At 39.4% G+C, this 20,246-nt stretch overlaps 1 protein-coding gene across 1 annotated transcript; it reads right to left on the reverse strand.

The window, feature by feature from the left end:
* Positions 1–463: 463 nt before the first annotated feature.
* LOC139735605 (uncharacterized) lies at positions 464–15,980 on the reverse strand. The gene is made up of 3 exons (XM_071646362.1): positions 15,868–15,980; positions 2,992–3,277; positions 464–2,119 (listed from the first exon to the last, which is right to left on the reverse strand). Exons 2-3 carry the CDS (start codon positions 3,223–3,225, stop codon positions 464–466), a joined length of 1,890 nt encoding a protein of 629 aa, XP_071502463.1. The 5' UTR covers positions 3,226–3,277; positions 15,868–15,980.
* Positions 15,981–20,246: the final 4,266 nt, after the last annotated feature.

A 20,246-nucleotide genomic window follows, 5' to 3' on the forward strand; every position in this document is an offset into this window, starting at 1 on the left:
TTTACAAAAGTTGGTTCAAAAAAGGACATTTGTTTTTCTTCACCCAACAATAAAAACAAATAAACAGATAACTTTCATTGTCAGTGAAGGATATTTCATATTGAAAAGTCAGTGATCTTGTCAGTATATTTGCACACATCTGCAATCTGCATATCCTGCTAAGAAGAAGAAAATATGGATGACACACAGATTTTATTGGAAGGCTTAGGTCTCCGCATATTCTACTTAATCCAGCATTAACAAATGTCAGATACTAAAGATCTCACTATGGGGAAAGACAAAGAAACAGCTGTTTCAACATCCTGAAAGTTTATGGAAGGCTTGTTGTTCAATCGACTGTAATACTACTTCATAAGGCACTGTACTGTCCACACCTGACAAACAAAATATTCTGCAAATATTTCACCCAGACTTCATGCAGGAAGATGGTCATGTGACTGACTTGCCTGAGACGGGGGAGAGATCAGTTAATCTCCGGCCACTCCATGAAGTGGCGCGATACATGTCGCCGCCAGTCCTCCTGACCGACTAATTCGCGATCACAGTACTCACAGGTGAAGAGCTTGTCCATGGGGTTCTCGATCTCAATCTCCATCACGGAGTCTTGTTCAAGGACCTCTTCGTGGTTCCCGTTGATGTCTGGCTGAGAGTGGGTGTCCTCTGGGGTAGGGGTTGGCGTGGAGATCTCGTCGATGGACGGCACCGCTTTGTCGGAGAAAGAAGGCGTCGCTGGCGGCTCCGGGGAAGGAGGCGGCATGGTCTGCATGGAGGTGGAGACGGTACGGGCCGTGTCCTCTGGGGTGGGTGAGGTCTGTTTTCTGATGGCTTTAACCTGCTTGGGGTTGCCATCTTCACTGTTATAGTCGTCATCATCGTCGTCATCAATGTCCACGGTTAATTCGTCGGGTTCCGTGGCGGGGACCGGACTTGCCTTGGGCTGCTTGGCTGGAGTTGAGGATGCAGAGGCTACCACGTGCAGGCTTCCAGGTTCTGGCTTCTTGGCGGGGATCTCGGCGTGCCCCGGCTCGGGCTTCTTGGCGGGGGTCTCGGCGTGTTCGGACCTGCGGGTATTGCGCAGGCGGTTCTTCACCCCCTGCCGGGCTCGCATGGATGGAATGTTGGGCTTGGGGACACGATTTTCCTGGGTGATTCCCAGAGCTTCTGTGTGGGTCAGCACATGGGTGTCAAAGATGTGCTTGAAGGGCGACTCATAGGGACAGTAGTTGCACTTGTAAGAAGCAGTTTGAGTGTGAATGGCACGGTGGGCGTTGAAATCCTCTTCGACCGTAGTCTTGTACTTGCAGAACTTGCAGGCATACGTCTTGACCTCCTCGTGCAGGGCAATGTGGCGCTTGATGGAGAAAGCCTGACTGGAAGAGAAAGAGCAATAAGGGCACTTGAGAGGGCGCTGTCCGTAATGCATCTGCAGGTGCTCACGGAGAGACTTTGGCACGGTGGAGGCGAACGGGCACTTGGGGCACTTGAAGGGTTTCTCCTTGGTGTGGGTGCGGATGTGGACGTTGAGGTGGCCCTTCTGGCTTGAGGAGTAGTCGCAGAGATCGCACTTGTACGGCTTGGCACCGGTGTGCACCGCCAGGTGCTGTATGAGGTTGTGTTTGCGCTTGGTGACGTACTCACACTGGTCGCACGAGAACAGCTGCATCTTCTCCTCCTCGCTCTTCATCTGCTCTTTGAGGGATGCCAGCTGCTCCTTGATATAGGAGCTGCCCTCCCCACCATTCTCCTCATCGTTGTCCTCCTGGTCGGCATGGACACGCATGTGGATGCGGAGATGGGACGGCTGGGTAGTGGAGTAGTCGCACTTGACGCACTTGTAGGGCTTCAGCTCTTCGTGCATCTGCATGTGCACCACCACGTGGCCGCGCTGCCGGGCGCGGTAGCCGCAGATTTTGCAGCGGAACGGTTTCTCCCCCGTGTGGATCAGGGTGTGGCTGGCTACCGCGCTGTAGTACGGGGAGCAGAACACACAGTAGGGGCACTCATACTGACCGGTCTTTGGGTTGCGCTTCATGGTCTGCAGTTTCTTGGAGGTAGAGAGTTTCTCAAAGCCCCGCCCAGAATCTTCAATTTTGCTGTTATCAGCGTCCTCCATCTCAATCTGTTGTAAAATGAGCAAAAATACATAAATAGGTAGACGAAGCGAAAATGTAATATTAACAAGATTAATAACAGAAACAAAAAAAAAAGTTACTGATGTCTGTATGCATCAAATTTTTGGTCATATGGTGCATTTCAACCAAATTTAACACATATCACTTGAAGGGGAATGATACTCAAATACAGACTGAGTAAATGCATCAATACAGCAGAACACATAAAAGTGAAATTTGAGGAAAATATGACAATCCTTTCAAGAAACCCAAGTAAACATTTCAGACTTTGTTAATTTTCATCCTGCAAAATATAACGTCAGATTTTATGCACAAACTGAGATATCTTAAGGTATGCCAGAGGAATTGTTAAAACAGTCTTCTGAAGTAATATGGACTATTGCATGAATGAAGTCCCATTTACTAGTATGCAAAACTAAGGACTGGACAAAATGTTGCTTTTAATTTTTTTTAAAAAGAAGCAATTTCCTTTTTTTTTTCAAAAGAAAACAGTCATTACTGAAAACAACATGATAAAATGAACATAATTTTGTTCACTATTTAGTCTGCATTTCAAAAGCTTGGAATACGTGCATGGAAACCAACATTCATTGTACATTGGACTGTACAAGCTGTTATTTTCACGATGGTTTAATTTTCATTAATTTCACGAATCACAGTTGGATCGCGAAATTAACGCTACGCAAAAATGTCGCCATGCGCTGTGATAATAGCACATAATAGCGCATTCATTATAGCATCGGTGTCAATTTGCAAAACCAACATCCCTCGGAAATGTCTGTAAGGGAAAATAACAGCTTTAAACAGTATTTGAAATCGCTGGATGCCCTACGTTGTACGTTCTACTGACAATCAATACCTCTTCGATCTGGTTGAGGAGATCATCCGAGAGCTCCACGCTGTCGCTGCCGATGCTCTCTGTCTCGGCCACGTAGTCGGGATCGTTGATGGAGTCGAGGGCCTTGCTGAGCTTGCCGTTTCGAATCCTCTTTCTGTCGGTGGAGCCCATCTTGATTTTCAGCACGTTCTTTCGGGGACGCCGCGTCATCTTCTCCACGGCGTTCCTACCCGCCTTCAACTTCGGCTTACCCATGATTAACCACCAATGGAAGACTTGCGATTGATTACGAGCGCGGAGCAGAAGCCTGAGAAATGCAAAAAAAAAACAAAACGATGCTATCTATAGGACCATGCCAACTTTTTGATATAAAGACTTATCAGAGACTTTGAGACTGTTGCAGATAATACAAAAAGTGAAATTTCCTTCTGATATCTATAATTCTGAAAGAGTATGCGTGAAACAACACAAGACAGTCAATATTTCATTATATTTTGCCACTATACCGTATCATGTATGTGTTATCAGTTGCACTTTTAATACTTGGCATACAAGATGATGCACATTGCACTGTACAGGAAAGACAAAAATATTCCAGATAATCTACAAAAACAAACTTATCACACAATTAATTTTTTTTTCACACTGCCTGGCATTGCTCCAAAGAGCATACACCTGGAGATACCAATACGCCTGCTGTATGAGACAAGTAGGAATGAAATATTATAATAATTTTCCATTTGTTGTTCTCGAATGCATGAGAAAGTAAGCTTCCTGATTCAGAGGATGCTATCGAGTGCAGCACGACCAACAAACAGAGAAAGAATGTATTCCCATAAAATGTGCCATTAGGGACACTTCATGGTACATATACTAATGTAAGCCAGACAAACAAGAAATTCTGCAAACAACATTACCCTCACGTGACTGGCAAAATCAATTATCAAAAAAGCGGCCAAATCATTCCATTCCAGATACAGTGTAGTTAAATAGTCATCATTTATACTTTTCATATTTGGTCAAGTATCTAAATACCCATTTTCTTGACTTTTTCCTCTATGATGAAAATATGATTTTTTTTCCGGTCAATTCATGTCAAACGAGCAAGGGTTGTCCTTCTTATTAGTCATCACAAGTTCTTTGGCGACCCTGCATCGAGTTTGGATTTTTTTTTTCTCACTTGGTCACTATAAAACATATTAAAGGGATTGTATAGTTTTGGTCAAGACCTAATTTCAGGTTTCTAACATTTTTTGGTGAGATAATGAGAAACCTCTTATGAATTATGAAAGAGCATGTGATTCTATGAGGAATTCAACATTTATTTGATGGCAACTGATTTTGAAATGTGTGGGACCCACACTTTATTATGAGCGCTTTGTTTTACTTTGTTTTTGGATGTTTCAGTCATTCCAAACCCGATTTTCATCAAATAAACTTTGAATTCCTCTTAAAATGGTATGCTCTGTACTATATCATAAGTGTTTTCTTGGTATCTCACAAAAAGTTAAAAGCCCAATTCTCATCTCCACCAATACTGTACCATCCCTTTAACTAAGTGTAAAGAAAGAAGCTTTCATGGCATGAAATTTCAGGAACTGGAGCCGGCGGCCTTTTTTGTGGCATGAAATTTGCGCGATATTGCACTGGCATTCAATGTATCTAGTGTGGACAAGAACTTTTGCATGCATTTTAATTTCGCAAATCTTGGCTCTCACAAAATTCTCAAAATTAAAATGCATGCAAAATATTGCATGATGGCCGCACTGGCACATACTGCAGTGTATCTGCACGTACCAGATGGTCCCAAATCAAGGATGTTAATCATAATGACTGTGTAAGATATGGACTAAATCATGGACTCAATAGGGGCAATTCTATTGGATCATACTAACTCTGAATGGGAGATCACATCATGGCAGATCGTGTCACTTATTGGCTAATCATGACTCTCCATCCAAACACACCCGATCCTACTGGCGCGTATAACATGAGGCACCTACCACAAATGCATGCAATTTTAGGGAAGAAAACACAAATTTCCACAATCAGCTATAAATGGGCAATTGTGTTTGTCGGAGATCACAAGCAGTGATGGGAATACATACAATGTAGCATAAAGATCTATCAAATCAATCCTAGAGAAACCCACTGATCACAAATGATATTCAACAGTTCTTGGGTGTGCACACGTATGTGTGTGTGTGTGTGTGTGTATGTGTGTGTGTATCAGAGAAAGAGACAGAAACAAAGAGAGAGAAAATTTAAGGCACAGAGCATTCTTAGAAGAGGCAAAACAGAATCTCCCTCATGCGAGCAAGTCTATGTAGCTGTGCTTTCGGTAAAATGGCTCTCTGCGAGCATAATGCTCTGAAAACACTTGGACCAGGAAGTGTTTTAATGAGTTTTAACAAAGTGCCCTGGTTCACTTCCTGGAGTGTTTGGGGGGCTGGTTTCATATCTACAGTACCCAGTCTTTGCTGCAAAGCACATGCTGACACCAACCAAGCTACACTTGTACACCTGCAAAAAATTATGTGTTGGTATACAGTGATAGTGTGCTCAATTCCAATATTCCTTGGGTATTACCTTTCCATTCTTGATAACAATGTTGATACAGTACATGCACATACAACTGTATGTACTGCAATTCATACAATAGGTGTATGTTGTCTACCACATGCTGCTATCTCATGGTGTGGCAGTACACTACCATTTATATGTGCATTACTTACATAAAAGTAATGATAGCAGTGAAGACATTTATTGGTTTGATTCTAGACATAGTTGATAAAATACAATAAATATGTAATTGCAAATGTTTTGATCGATTCCTCTTCAAACTGGAACTGCCACTGATTAACATATTGCCCTTCATTTTATAAAGCACTGATTGTTCAGTGTCTTAGCAGCTGCCATAGTAATAATTAAAAAAAAAATACCACCATATCCAAGGTTATGGTTATGATTTTGTACATAACTATATATTTTCACAATATTTCCAAAAACCTTATTATAATTTTGGTCAGTAATTCAGGTTTAGATCATTTTAATCCACAAACTCGGCCCATGACTACTTACATTGTATTTTAGTCTGTGGACTAATAATGCACAGTGCAGTGGTATTTATACAGCTAGGGCTGCTGCTATTGAGCTTATGCTGCTACTATAGCACCAGGACCTAAATCATTAGCATCTGGTTTGGTACCATAATCACAAAGAGAGAGAAAAAAAAAATTTAAAAAAATAAACCAAATAATTGAATTACGAGATTAACTGGATGTACTGTAAAACGAGGAATGTTCGCGTGCATCTTGATTTTGCGAGAGCCAAGATTCGCAAAATTAAAGTGCACGTGAAAGTTCTTGTCCACACTATATTATACGCACTGAATGTTAGAGGCAACTCGCAAAAAAGGCCGTCGGCTCCAATTCGCGAAAATTTCATGCCGCGGAAATATCATGTGTTACAGTATAGCATTTATTTACTGATTGTGATTAGATGATTAACACAACATATCTTCTTGAATAAAGCACTTTTAATCACTTTCATGAATTTTTAGTAACCCACCATGAAGGGGGAAAATAGAAAAACAAATGAATGATAATTCCACAAAATATCTAAATTTTAGTTGGTACTTTGGGAATAAAATACATGTACTGCATCATATACAGAGTAAAGACAGAATAACTGCAACATTCTTCCATTATCTTGTATTAATAAAGAGAAATAAAAAACACTGAAATGTTGAAAGTACCCAGTGTAATGGCAATCCACTCAGCACCCATACAAATGTATTTCTCGTACTTTGCATGAGGGGTAATGTTAGAAATATTTTGTTGGTGATTAGGAGCAAAGTACCGAAAAAATAATGTTCGTCCATAATAGGTATTAATCAAGAAGAGGAAAAAACGAAATGAAAGCCTTATACAATAGAATGGAGAAGCGTTTCTTGTGTATTGTGACTATACTGTGTAAACATCATATTTCCTCAATTTCCTCCTCTTCACTCTCACAATATATTAAAGGACAAGTTCACCTTCATAAACATAAGGATTGAGAGAATGCAACAATATTAGTAGAACACATCAGTGAAAGTTTGAGGAAAATTGAACAATCGATGCAAAAGTTATGAATTTTTAAAATTTTTGTGTTGGAACCGCTGGATGAGGAGACTACTACAGCTTGTGAGTCATATGCGTACAACAATATAAAGAAAATGTAAAAGAAAATTCAACATATTTTCACTTTTTTCGCATAATAAAAGAGCACTTGACTTGCCTCTTTCTAAAGGCAGGGGAAATAATATTACCCATAACATTTGTCGGTAACGAGTCAGGGGAATGTGTACTTTTTTTCAAAAGATGGAATTTTGTGAAATTCTCTTTATATTTTCCTTACATTGTTGTACGCATGTGACATCTCAGGGTGGTCCACAACTTGAAATTTTAGCATGTTGCAAGCTCAGAATCTGAGAATATTGCAGAAATTGAATATGCGCGGAGCGCACACGATGAGTACGTAGTACGCAATATTTTGCTGCTTATCTCTCTTTGTGCTGCTTACATTCAATGTTCTCTCTCATGTTTTGCACACAAATATCTAAAGTACCTGGTAGTTTGATGTTTCTTATGTTATGCACGTGTTTTGCACATTTTTTAATACTTTTGCTTTGAGCTTGTTGCAAATTCTTAAGGATGTTGCATAGCATGTTGCTGGCTTTTTAGGATGTTGCACAAGAATTTTAGCATGTTGCAGCGACATGCTAAAACCCCTTGTGGACCACCCTGCATCTAAGTTATTCATACACTGCAATAGTCTTCTCATCCAGCGGTTACTGCACAAAAACTTCAAAAATTCATGAACGGATTGTCTGATTTTCCTCAAACTTTCAATGATGTGTTCTACTAATATTGCTACATTCTCTCAATCCTTATGTTTAAGAAGGTGAACTTGTCCTTTAATATCTTCACACCACTCTGTTAAGTCTGATCTCATGTTTGAACTTGAAAAGATAAACATGGGCTAGCTTCTGAGCATTGGTAAAGTCAAACTGACTTTAGACAAAATACCCACAAAAATCATCCAGCCTCCATTGAAACAAAAATGTAAATAACAGTCAGATATGATAACAATTGTAGTACATTTGTACATGGTACATTGTACACCCTTTTTAATACAGCTGTACACTGTACATGACGTACATCAAGAGATCATCAAAGTCACAGAAAAAAATTACCTCATTTATCATCAGTGCAGATGAACACATGGCTACAGAACAAGAAATTCTCAAAAAAAAATGTAAAGCAAGATATTTTCGGGCATACAATTTTCTGCAAAATTGAAGCTGACAGCCTTTTTTGCAGCATGAAATTGTTCGCAAATTGCCACTGGCATTCAATGCATATTCAATACAGTATTACAGACAGGAACATCCGCATGCTTTGTAATATTGTGAGTCTTAGCTCTCGCGAAATTCGCAAAATTAAAATGCACACGAACATTGCTGGTTTTACAGTAATGGACTCATATTACCCAAAGTCAGTTTGGAGAGTAGAAGAAAGGCATTTTCCTTTTCTGAAGTGGCCTTCTGGAATGGATTACCCACAAGCATACATATTTCACCTAGTAAACAAGTTCTTATGAGCGGTAACATCTAAGACATGTTAGAAGTAATATTCATTAGCACTTCCTAAATTCTAATTTTTTCCATTTTGTTGTATTGTAGTTGTATTTGTATTAGACTCTTTCTGATACGAACACCGCCCACTGAGAAGAGTGCTCAGATTACTGAAGTAGTAACCCTGTATAAATAAGACTAAATAATCATAATGATAATAATTATTCAAATTTCATGTACATGTACTATATACGACTTTCTACACCTGTTCAGTTTGGTTTCCTATTAATGTCTACTTCAACCATAACGGGGGGGGGGGGGGGGGGGGGGGGGGGGGGGGATTAAGTGTGCCGAACAATAATGTTTGAGCTGAAATTTTCAGCGTTGTTTCATTTTTGCGAATTGTGCAAATCACCTTTGAACCACAAAAATAATAATGTACGAACATGAAAATGCTCAAAAACAATGCAACCAGCATCTACAGTATCTGCAGGTCTACAGTTGTAGCATGGTTTTGTACCTCCATGGTTGTAGCAAGCTGCATGGGTAATGACGTCTTGGTATTTGGGGCATAATATGCTAGTACAGTACATCCAATACCAGAACACACTACTACAATGTAGATTAATGTACAGCGAATCCCATGTAAAACTATCTAGTACTAGTATTGTCATCTGTTATGCATTATTCTTTATTTCATGATTACTAGATCAGAACAATTACTAGACCCTCAAAACCATAAAATGAACAACATGAGCAAATTTCTGACAAGTAGCGATTCACAAAAATACTTAACACTAAAGAGCTTTTTACACTCGCAAATTTTTGCTTAGTCCCGTACCAACAGTGGGGCTGGGGGGGGGGGGGGGGTGGGGGGGGGGCCTTAGTCCCACCGTTGGTACCGGACTTTCCTTAGCCCACTTTCTGTTTACGACACTTGTTTTTGCCAAAGTGGGCTAGCCCCACCGCCAATCCCGTACTATCTGGCCCTGCAAAATAGCAGGGTTAGCACCGCAATTGCGGTGCCAAGCAAGCAAGTGTAAACAGAACGAAAAAACAATCCGGGGCTAAGCGACGGAGACGAAGTACGACCCCCACTGACCAATCAGAAACGAGGTAATCAAGTGGTGCCGGTGTGTGCGTGCACTTGTACAGTGCACAGCGTAATCATGAATAATCATATGGTTTGGAAAGTACAGGACTAAGAAATACGAGTGTAAAAAGGTCAGTTTTCTCCTTAGCCCAGGACAAGAGCTTACAGTGTAGTATGGGATTTATTGGCGAGTAAAAAAAGTTGAAAAATTGGTACGGGACTCACGATAGTCCTGGGTCAGAGAAAGTATGGGGTTAGGAAACACAAGTGTAAAAAGGGGTTAAGAAACACAAGTGTAAAAAGGGCTTAAAAGTTCAGCTTATACATGAACAGCAATTGATTTATGCACAATGCACCTGACTAATTTTGCATAACCCATTGAACCATCTTTTCTTATTTTGGAAGCCCCCATCCCCCCCCCCCCAAAAAAAAAAAAAAAAAATCTGGTCAACCTAAGTTTAATGTTCGACAGTGTTTTAAATCTGAATAGGGGTATTATGCTTCCTTTTTTATTTTATTTTTTTGCATTTACCATCAAAAAAGATAATCAAACGGTAATATAAGGCTTGCTGGGTCACTGAGTGATGTTCCTATCTTCGGCGACTACAGAAGAGAAGAAAGCACCAAGTTCTTCAATTCCTCTGTGCTGTCGTTTCACATTTCTAACCCACTCTAACAGGTGATCCATCACCACTTTGCTTCACTGACATTACCGAGATAGAAAAGGGGGGGGGGAGGGGCGGGAGGAAGATGCCTAGAAGAGCTATCCTGGATACAGGGTCAAAGGTTAACTCTGCCAGTTGGGCATGGAAATTCTTGCATGTCACAAGTGCAGCTCGCACAGATCACACTTGCTTTTAGAGATGGGGGGAAAGAATGTTAAAAATAAAAAATGGTTCCACGAATAAAAACAGGAATCTTTAATCCACAACACACTGACACTTTCTGTTACTCCCTAAATCTGCAACATCTGTAGTGCATGCATATTTGCACTGACCTGTTTGAAAATTAGCATGCATCTAGATGTTACTCTTGCAATTTTCTTGTTTGTGGCTAATGTGTGTTTTGTTTTGTTTTGTTTCTTTCCTCTTTCTTATTTTTTTTTGGGGGGGGGGTTAGTTTCACTTTCTTCATTTTATAAATGTCACAATATTTACTTTAAGATTTTTTTTTTTTTTTGGCTGAAAATGCAACAGCTCTTGCTTCACCAAATTTTACACATATTATGTACACAAGTCATTACTCTCACTAAAAATCCTATCCTACAATATTTACATACAGAAAGACAGCTTTCAATCACTGGCTTGGTATCAACCAATAAAGCACAATACCTGCAAATTGGTCCACACAACCCAACTGAATATTGGTGTTGCTGTTGTTATGTTTATGAGGTGCCTCATTCACATTTGAATATTTGCGTCTTTGCATAATGTTCTGAATGTCCTGAAAAAACTTAGTCTGGCTTCCAGACACTTGTTGTTATTGTTGTTGTTGTTTTTTCTAATGCATGTCATAGTGCTCATATCACACAGCATATCAGAGGAGTAATATGTTAGGCCTACCACCTATACTATACTCAAGTGCTATTTATTCTTCACCAAGGCGAATCTCCAAAGAGAGTGGACATTCTGAGCACAAGGCTGCCCCTCCCCCAAATATTCATGAGGTCACTAGTCTGATCGTAAGACTAGGCACATCATGCAAATTTTACATTAAGAGGTAGACACATGTACAGTGCATGTACAGTACATAAAGTTTTGAAATGGCTGCAGATGTCCCCTTTGAGTCCCACAGGTCATCTTAAGGTCATCTGTAATAGTCCATTCAAGTTTTGGATGTGATGTGATAAACTCATTACACTGTACAATACTATGATAGAATGCTGAGCTTTAAAATTCTAATGTCAAATTTGAAGAAAATATACAGTGATATCTTCATTGATATGGGGATTATTATAGTAGATATACCTGAACATTGTCACAAAGGAAGCAATCAAAATGTTTAAGCACCCATTGAATCTTGAGAGCTTCAAATTTAAGACAACTCCAAAGGGCTATGCCAACCTTGTAAAATGGCACTGCGGTATTTTGATGGCTGGAAAAGCGTATTTTTTGGCAGAAAACAGTAGCTATTTTTTTTTTTTTTACGATAGAGAAGTGTAGTAGCAAAATTTTGAGAAGAAAACATAATTTTTCTAAGAAATCTGCAGTATTTTGAGTAATTACTTGACTGTAGTATTGCAAAAAAAAAAAGAAGAAAAGAAAAGGTAACAGTTGGCATTTCTTCCTTGCCGGCAAGCAGTTCACTACCGAGCAATTCCAGCAGACTCCATCCAGGGACCTTGTGACTGAAAGCTTGTGGTCACACCAGGGAGGTAGGACTTGTCACGCTAACTGAACCACTTGTGCTTAGTGCACGATAGGATAGTTTTACACTGTACATGTACAAATTTGTACATTGTACTGTTTGTGACTAGCTCTTTGATGCAACACTGTAAAAAAGCTTGCTGACAATCTTACAAAGCGGGTGGGCAGCCTGTTTGTATTCAAATAGCATACCAACAGAAATGAAACTGACATGGTGGTGCATTACAGGTGAATTAGATAATTATTTCAATTCATAATTTACAAAATTATTTACAGACCACGTACTCGTACAGTGCTTAGACATTGTGCGCATAGACCGGACAGCTCAGTCATGATCAAAGCTAATGTGAACATACATTTTAATGAGTATGAAAAGCTAAATATATGCATCCATTAAATATAATATGAAGTTTTGGTACCTCAAAAGTTTCCCTGAGTTTCCTTGTCTTAGTTTGTGTTTCAGGTTAAAGTACCTTTCATATAACTACCTGTAACACTGTGAGACTTACTCGCCCCACAGTGCTCTCATGTCTTAGTAATCATGCAATAATGGTTTCGTACCAGAGCAGAGCGGGCTCTGAAAAATTCGAACGAGCCGTTAGTTTGACTCTACGCGGTACCGCGATAATCAATGTACACGTATTGTACGAAACCATTATTGTATGATTACTAAGACATGAGAGCATTTGGGAGCGAGAAAGTCTAACAGTGTTTTTTATGAAAGGTACTTTAACCTGAAACACAAACTAAGACAAGGAAACTCAGAAAAACTTTTGAGGTACCAAAACTTTATATTATCTTTAAGACCTAGAAGGTAAAGAGCCTTTCTGTAATAATTTTTGATGACTCTTCAAATCCCTTTCACGATGATTCACTTTGATCTGGTTTCAGACTGAGATTTGATTTTCATGTTTAGACCAAAACGAAAGATACAAGTAAAAAGCCCCCTTCTGCAATTAAACCAATAGATGTACACATGTCATTGTTGAAAAGCACTATCATTCACAACACAGCCTGTTTAATGCACATTAGCAGCAGTGATCGAAGGTGTGCTTCACATGCAGACACATTCACACCCGATAGCACTTGAATATGAATTGATAATTTGTTGTGTGCTCGGGAGAGCATCATGACCGCAAGGAAGGCGTGCACAGTAGAACAATGCACACACACATACAAGGCGCATGTTTTACTTGTGGGCCTTACCTGCATCCCCATCATTTGTCTTGGGCACACAATGAATTGTAGCTGACCATGTGAACAGCAGCTTACAGGTCTATTAGCAAGCTAATGTAGAGCATGCTCCGTACTGCATCTAAGTTCTTGATGCATGTTTTTCTGGCTCATAGAGAACAGTGGCGGATCCAGGGGGGGGGGGGGCATCGGGTGCACGCCCCCTATTTATTTTTTTTTCTAAACAAAAGAAATAAAAAGAAAAAAAGGGGGCTCATTCGCCCTAACCCTTTAATTTTGTAAAGGCCCCTCCCCTTCACGAAATTTCTGGATCCGCCCCTGAAGAAGGACATGTGAACTTTAACGGATCCGTCACTTCATTTTGCCTTCCAAAGGGGGGGGGGGGGGGGGGGGGGGGGGGGGAGTGAGATAAACCGAGTGGAAAAAAAAAGAAAAAAGAAAAGTTGTGCTTCAAACACTCACCCCAAGGCTGTCAGTCATAGACTCTATGCATCTCTTGCACTTTATTTAGACTTTGCTGCAAAATATTCCACAGTATTCTATTCATACATGTACCAAAGTATTGTTTGAAGATATTTTGTGTTCTGGTTGTCCTACCCAATGTTGCCAGAGTTGGCACAGTAATTATGCTTTCTGGTATAATTTTGGGCTCTTTAACACATCTGTAGCTTTATGCTAGGCGTAGGCTGTAATTTGGCTTTTTTGGAGCATAATTCCAGCAAATTGGGATACTTTCTTGTTTCATTTGTTTGTAAGCCAATTTGTCAACAGAATTGATGGGCAGAAATGTGAATCCTTGATTTTTATTATTAATTTTTTTTTTTTTTTTTTTACTTGAGAGAATTGGCAAGAGAATTGGCAGCAAAAATGTGGGGACTTTATTTTTATTTTAGCTGGGTAATTCGACTCTCGTCTTGAGCATATCATAGCCATAAAATGCTAATGTATGACTATATGCAGTTACCATGAGTAAACAAAGATTTCTGTTAATAATAATTTGCTTTCACACACTTTAACTTCTTTTCCTGATCTTGTCATCAAACAAAAAGCAACTTTAAACAGACTGGGGGTCTGGGAGTGTACAATGTGCATTTTAAGCATGGCAACAAAATACTGGACGTCTGGGACTGGTCAAAATACACTTTTGGCAAGAATTCCAACATCTAATCTTTAAATTTGATGCTCCTCACAACTTGCTAACTGCTGACCACTGTTGTTTCCTTCATCATGACAGTAAACAAAGCACAAATTCCAAGGAGACCATAATCACAAATTACAATCAGGTGACAGCAAAAAACAAAAACAAAACAAATAACATTCAGCCATAAGCAAGTTCAGTCATACTAATTCAGGATGATGCTGACATCTCATTGTCGAGATTTCACTCTTCCATCAACTTTCTCGTCTAAAGTTTCCTCGCGCTTTCATCACTGGGCATCAGATCATTGGCAATGTCCTCAACATTATACTTATAAAAATCACATCTGAACAACATTCACTGTAGCTGAATCATGTTTCTAGCTGTGCATTCAACATCAGATTTTGATGCTCACAAGGCAACAAAGTATCAGCAAGATATTACAGTGGCGGATCCATAGGGGGGCGTACCGGGCGCACGCTCCCTCTTTTTTTGTTAAAACAAAATAAAAAGAAAAAATGGGGGGCATGTGCCCCTCCCCCTTTAATTTTGTTAAGGAACCTGCCCTTTAAACAGCATTTCTGGATCCGCCCCTGTACTAGCACGCTCAAAGAAAGAGAAGAATATTATTTCATCAATAGATCTATGAAGACAGCAGAATGGTTTCTTCCCATCTTTTCAAGACACAGCTTGTCATGGTCAGGGTACCTCGTAATAGGCATAGCATACACTTGGATCAAGGTAGACAGGTTCTACTGTCCCACTGAAATGTGCATGCAGTTATGATGAACATAAGATAGGGGTCATACAGAAGTCAGAATTTTCTTCCCTGGGTAGCTACAACAATTTGAGACACAACTGTAAGCTCATCTCTACTTCTTTCCTACTCACAGTATCTTGATGTCGACGAATAAACCGCGCCGGAGCGAAATTCGCCCCATCTCCGTGAGCCGTGAGCTATGCAAATTAACCTTTCCTCGGAAAGCGTGCTTTAGGTCAACAGGTTGCTCCCCCACACAACACAGCACAGCCGACTGGCTGGGCAGACCCCCGTTCCAACTACGTCACGACTCTTCTCATATCTATACAAGATTACAACTTTCACGACTCTGAAAAACTCCAAAAACTGCCTTGTAAGACACTTATCCAACACAACATGTGCACAAAATTACCATACAGTATGTAGTCGAACGTTAACTACTCGGTTTGTGTCAAAAGACAGCCCAAAACTGACAAAATGAACGACTCATCGCTAAAGTTCACAGGACCAATTTCTGCAGTCTACTTACGATGTCAAACTAGTTGCGAGCACACACAGATCAGACGGAATCCTTCACACACACTAACATGTACTGAGTATAACAGCGAACACATATCCAACCGCATGACGTCCAAACACCAACTTTGTGGAGTTCGTAAACTTCGTCTTTAAAACCACAATATTTAACATTTTTATATTCTGCTAGGCTGCAGAGGAAGACTATACCTTGAACTTTGATCAGCAGGAATTTGGGGTTGCTGGGATCTCCACAACCAGAAAAATTATGGCGATATGCCCACACTAACGCCTCTGACACGGATCGGCTTCGTCAGGTGGCCTTACCTCGTGTGAATCGTATTATGTCTGTACAAGTCAGTACACACACGCGGTCGGTCGGTCGTGCTGGCTTCAGCGCTGCGCACATCGTATTACACATCGTCCGGGTTCGCTGGCCTGCAATCGGGTGGCCTGCTGCTCTCTCGCACACACGCACTAATAAATAGCTCGGTAGGGATTACTAGTAGATGATTGTGTGTGTGCATGTGTTATTTCAATGGGACCCTTGACACACAAAACGTATTCTGACTCGCACATTCCCATGGTCTTTGGACAACGTACCGTAAATCATCCTTTGGAAGCGATTACCATTCTGGCTTCGATAATAGCCGAGTAGAGAACAATATAACCTTGTGAACAACTTGACTGAAGAAAGCAATACATTGATAGAAGTATCAATAAGGTCATTCAGTATTCCCAAAAATAGAAGACCACAATTATAACGTGTAGTAAAATCTTCACAAACATAATTCTCGCCGCTACAGGCGAATTTACTTCAACTACATAGACATCTTCTGAAGATCACACAACTACAGTAAGTATTAAAGTGAATTATTCTATTTAAAGGCGATGAACTCCACAACGTTGCATGCGGGTATCTTCTTCAAATGAACACGTACTTCAAAACAGATTTCACGTATCAATGAATCTGAATTGTTTCTGAATTGTTTTTGCTAACAGGTGTTCTAAGCGATTTCCGTGTGGCTGTTTATGTGCATGTTGTTTAGTAATACTGTACCTATACTAGCTATATACTACTACTACTACTGCACTGTAATGATAATAATAGAAATGATGATGGTAATGATGATAATAATGATGATGATGATGATAGTAATAATTAAATAGTCACAATGATAACAATAATCATAGTAATAGTAATGGTAGTAACAATGATGATATTAATGATGATGATGATAATGATAATAATAATGATAATAATAATAATAATAATAATAATAATAAATAATAATAATAATAGTAATACATTATTATTATTGCTATCATTATTATTATTATTATTAATATTTTGATAGTGAATGTTATCCATATTGTTGCTTTTATCATCCTCGTCATAGATGTGACTACTGTGACTGATCATATCCCTCGCTAATTTTAACTATAGATACTCTGCATAGTACTCTAAAAGGCATCACGGTAAAAGGTGACATTATCATTTTAAAGAGATAAAATAAGACCGTATAGTTTAATTGGAATTAGATACTACCGTATGGCGATGTATAATCTAATGTTTTGCTGTATACATTAACCATGATTGCACTTGTATTACATTCTATTTCAGACAAGATCCATATTATGTAATTGCACGTGAACCTGTGAGTGAAATCACAAGATGTTACAGAAAGTTGACGATGTTATTTGTTTAGTACCGGTATATTTTCTTTCTTGATCCCCTTCTCTCTCTCTCTGTCTTGTTGATAATGTTATATTATTTTTATTATTATTATTATTATTATTATTATTATTATTATTATTATTATCATTAATATTATTATTATCATCATCATTATTATTGTTATTATCATCATCATCATCATCATCATTTTCATAATAATTTTCATATTGTCACTATTGCTGCTATCATTATTACCATGTGTTTTGCCGTCGTCACCATCATCTAATACCGGTTTAGCGTTAAAATGGTGATGACACCATAAAGAGGGACAAAAAAGGAGAATCAAGGTAGCAGAGGATAGAACTTTATACGTGGCAGACTAAATTCTCGCTTTCTCTCCTCTTTCAGTTTACTTTATGTACTATACACCGTGTTACACGTGTAGTACAGTACATGTAGTACACACTTGTCACGTATCACCTCTTGTCAAATAAGTAGGTCATATCTTGAAGTTCATCCTGATTTGTAGCATGCGTTGTCGTTGTTTTTTACCTAAGCGCACCGCATTCCTGATATTGCTACAAACATACTTGGACGCTAGGTACTTCCGCATCGCATTACATTTTTTTTTTCTTTGCCATCTAGTGTGTCTTCTTGTAATCTGACCAATCAAAAACCCATCAGCGCGCGCAAAGGCAAAATGTGGGTGTTACCGTTTTCATTGCTTTGCACACATATCATTACGGTGTATGGAGTACGAGAGTGTATTTTCGAGTCCGTACCATTTTCAGCACACACAATCATGCTGTTGACCATTCTTAATAATGATGAAATATTAAGACGAGTGTGAACAAAATGTCAAAAAGGCATCAGAGTATTTTACTAGCTCCATACGCCAATATATTTAGCGAGTGTAAATTTTCGCGAATTCAATGGGGACTTCCCGACGAATTCGTGGAGTACTGTACTGAACGGAGAAATGCATAACGTTTGCGTCACATTCATATCGGCATCAGAGGCAATATTTTCGCGTGTCTTTAATTTCGCGAATAGCACCTGACTCGCGAAATTCGCGAAGATAAAAAACTCGAGAAATATTCGGCGTATTACATACAGTACTACACGTTGACTTGAGGTAGATGTTTTTTGTAATGCTCTTGAAAGTTAGTGTTTTATTCTTATACATGGTAATATTGCTATGCAGAAACTGACCCGTCTATAAATATTGAGGTATGGAGAGATGTCAAATACCGTACAAAAAAAAAAGTTCTGCAATAAGATGTTTTCATGAATAATTGATAAAGCAATGTGGCTTGATTTTGATAGTGAAGATGCAGCAAAATAATGTAGTTGCGGCAGATCAGGTTTTGATTTTGGAGGGAAAAAAATCGTTCACACAATGTGCTTTCATTTTTACTTTTCATGCATCCTTCAGCTTACTGTAAGTTGCATCGACGTTTTATACTCTTTAAAGTGATGTTTACTTGTAATCATTAACAGAAAAAAGGAAAATACAAAAGAAGTCTTAATTTCTCTCAAAGCAGAAGTCAATTAGTCGAACTAAATAACCATGATAAAATCATAATTACTGCACTTAACGTGTCATTGAACTTGAACGTAATGCTTTATACAATAATGTCAACCTCAGTAACATCTTTCTTGAAGCTGTACAGCAGATCAGGAAAAACACGATATTGAGATGTATATTTCTTGGCTTTGGTGATAAGACAGGGAAAGGAATTTCGAGGACTTTAGAGCAAGTGAAAAGAAGGCCATGTTTCCTTGAAATAATGAAATGATTCATGATGATGATGTTTCAGTTTGATATGCTATCGGCCCTATTAAGCTCAGTGCCATCCCCTCCCCCCCCCCCCTCCACCCAGTGCACATAATGTACTGAGAGCTATAATATTGTTTCTGAGAACATGTGATACTAACACGTGTTATTAAACTAATTTGGTCAGCAACTGTCAGTCTGTAGGGCCTATATCTGAGTTCCATGTAAAGTAAAAAACATAGAAGATATTGATTCTGTAATAGTCCGCCCATACAAGCGGCGCGGCGGAGGCGCGGAGACTCGAGGCTGGTTACTGCTTGTCGCGAAAGGCACCAGATTAGGGAAGAGTGTAGCAGCTATTGCGCCCTCTATAGGGGATGCCCTTCCAACAAATTTCGCTCCGTAAATTTATTTTTAGTCTGTGTACGAGCATGGACCTAGGTCCATGGCACGAGTAATCCACCTGGTGTGGATCACACCTCTCCTGCAGTCACGGGCTGGGGAAGGAGTGTGTTAAAATCGACTCTATCAGTCCCCTTGGCAACTTGCTTACTTACAATGTCGAAACGATTTTAGGTTCATGGTCCTAAAATGGTCGTTTTCCAGTTGTATATGATGCGCTTGCTGGTGTGACCCCCATGAGACGCTAACAAACATATCTAGCTAAATGACAACAAGTTTCACAAGTCTGTAGAGGATTTTAAAAAATCATCCTTGCTTGAAGTTTGCGCACGTTATAATTTATGTTTCTGTGCTATATTTTCGGTCCCCTCCTTTTTCAACAGATTCCAGTAGTTAGAGGGAGAGGGACTTTGAGTTGTTTCTACATTATTTGAGATAAAACATTTTGATTTGAATTGAATTGAATTTATTTCCTCTTCATGGGGTGGAACACCCTGATCAGCGGAGCTGGTTTCCATAGGGGTCCACAAAGTTGGCATAGCATTATTTAAAATCTAAGTATTTCGTTATGCCCATTATATGCCTTGATAATGACAATAATGCTATGCCAACTGAGTCGACACTTTATGCTATAGAAAGCTTAAGGACAAACCCGATCGAACCTATCAGTTGATAAAATAATCATGTGTAGTATTGATTATCAACCCCACCCAAACATGAACGACGAATATG

The sequence above is a fragment of the Diadema antillarum genome, unplaced genomic scaffold (assembly GCF_040938485.1).
Source record: "Diadema antillarum isolate AM-2024a unplaced genomic scaffold, OU_Dant_1.0 seq00000586_RagTag, whole genome shotgun sequence".
Classification (NCBI taxonomy): Eukaryota; Metazoa; Echinodermata; class Echinoidea; order Diadematoida; family Diadematidae; genus Diadema; species Diadema antillarum.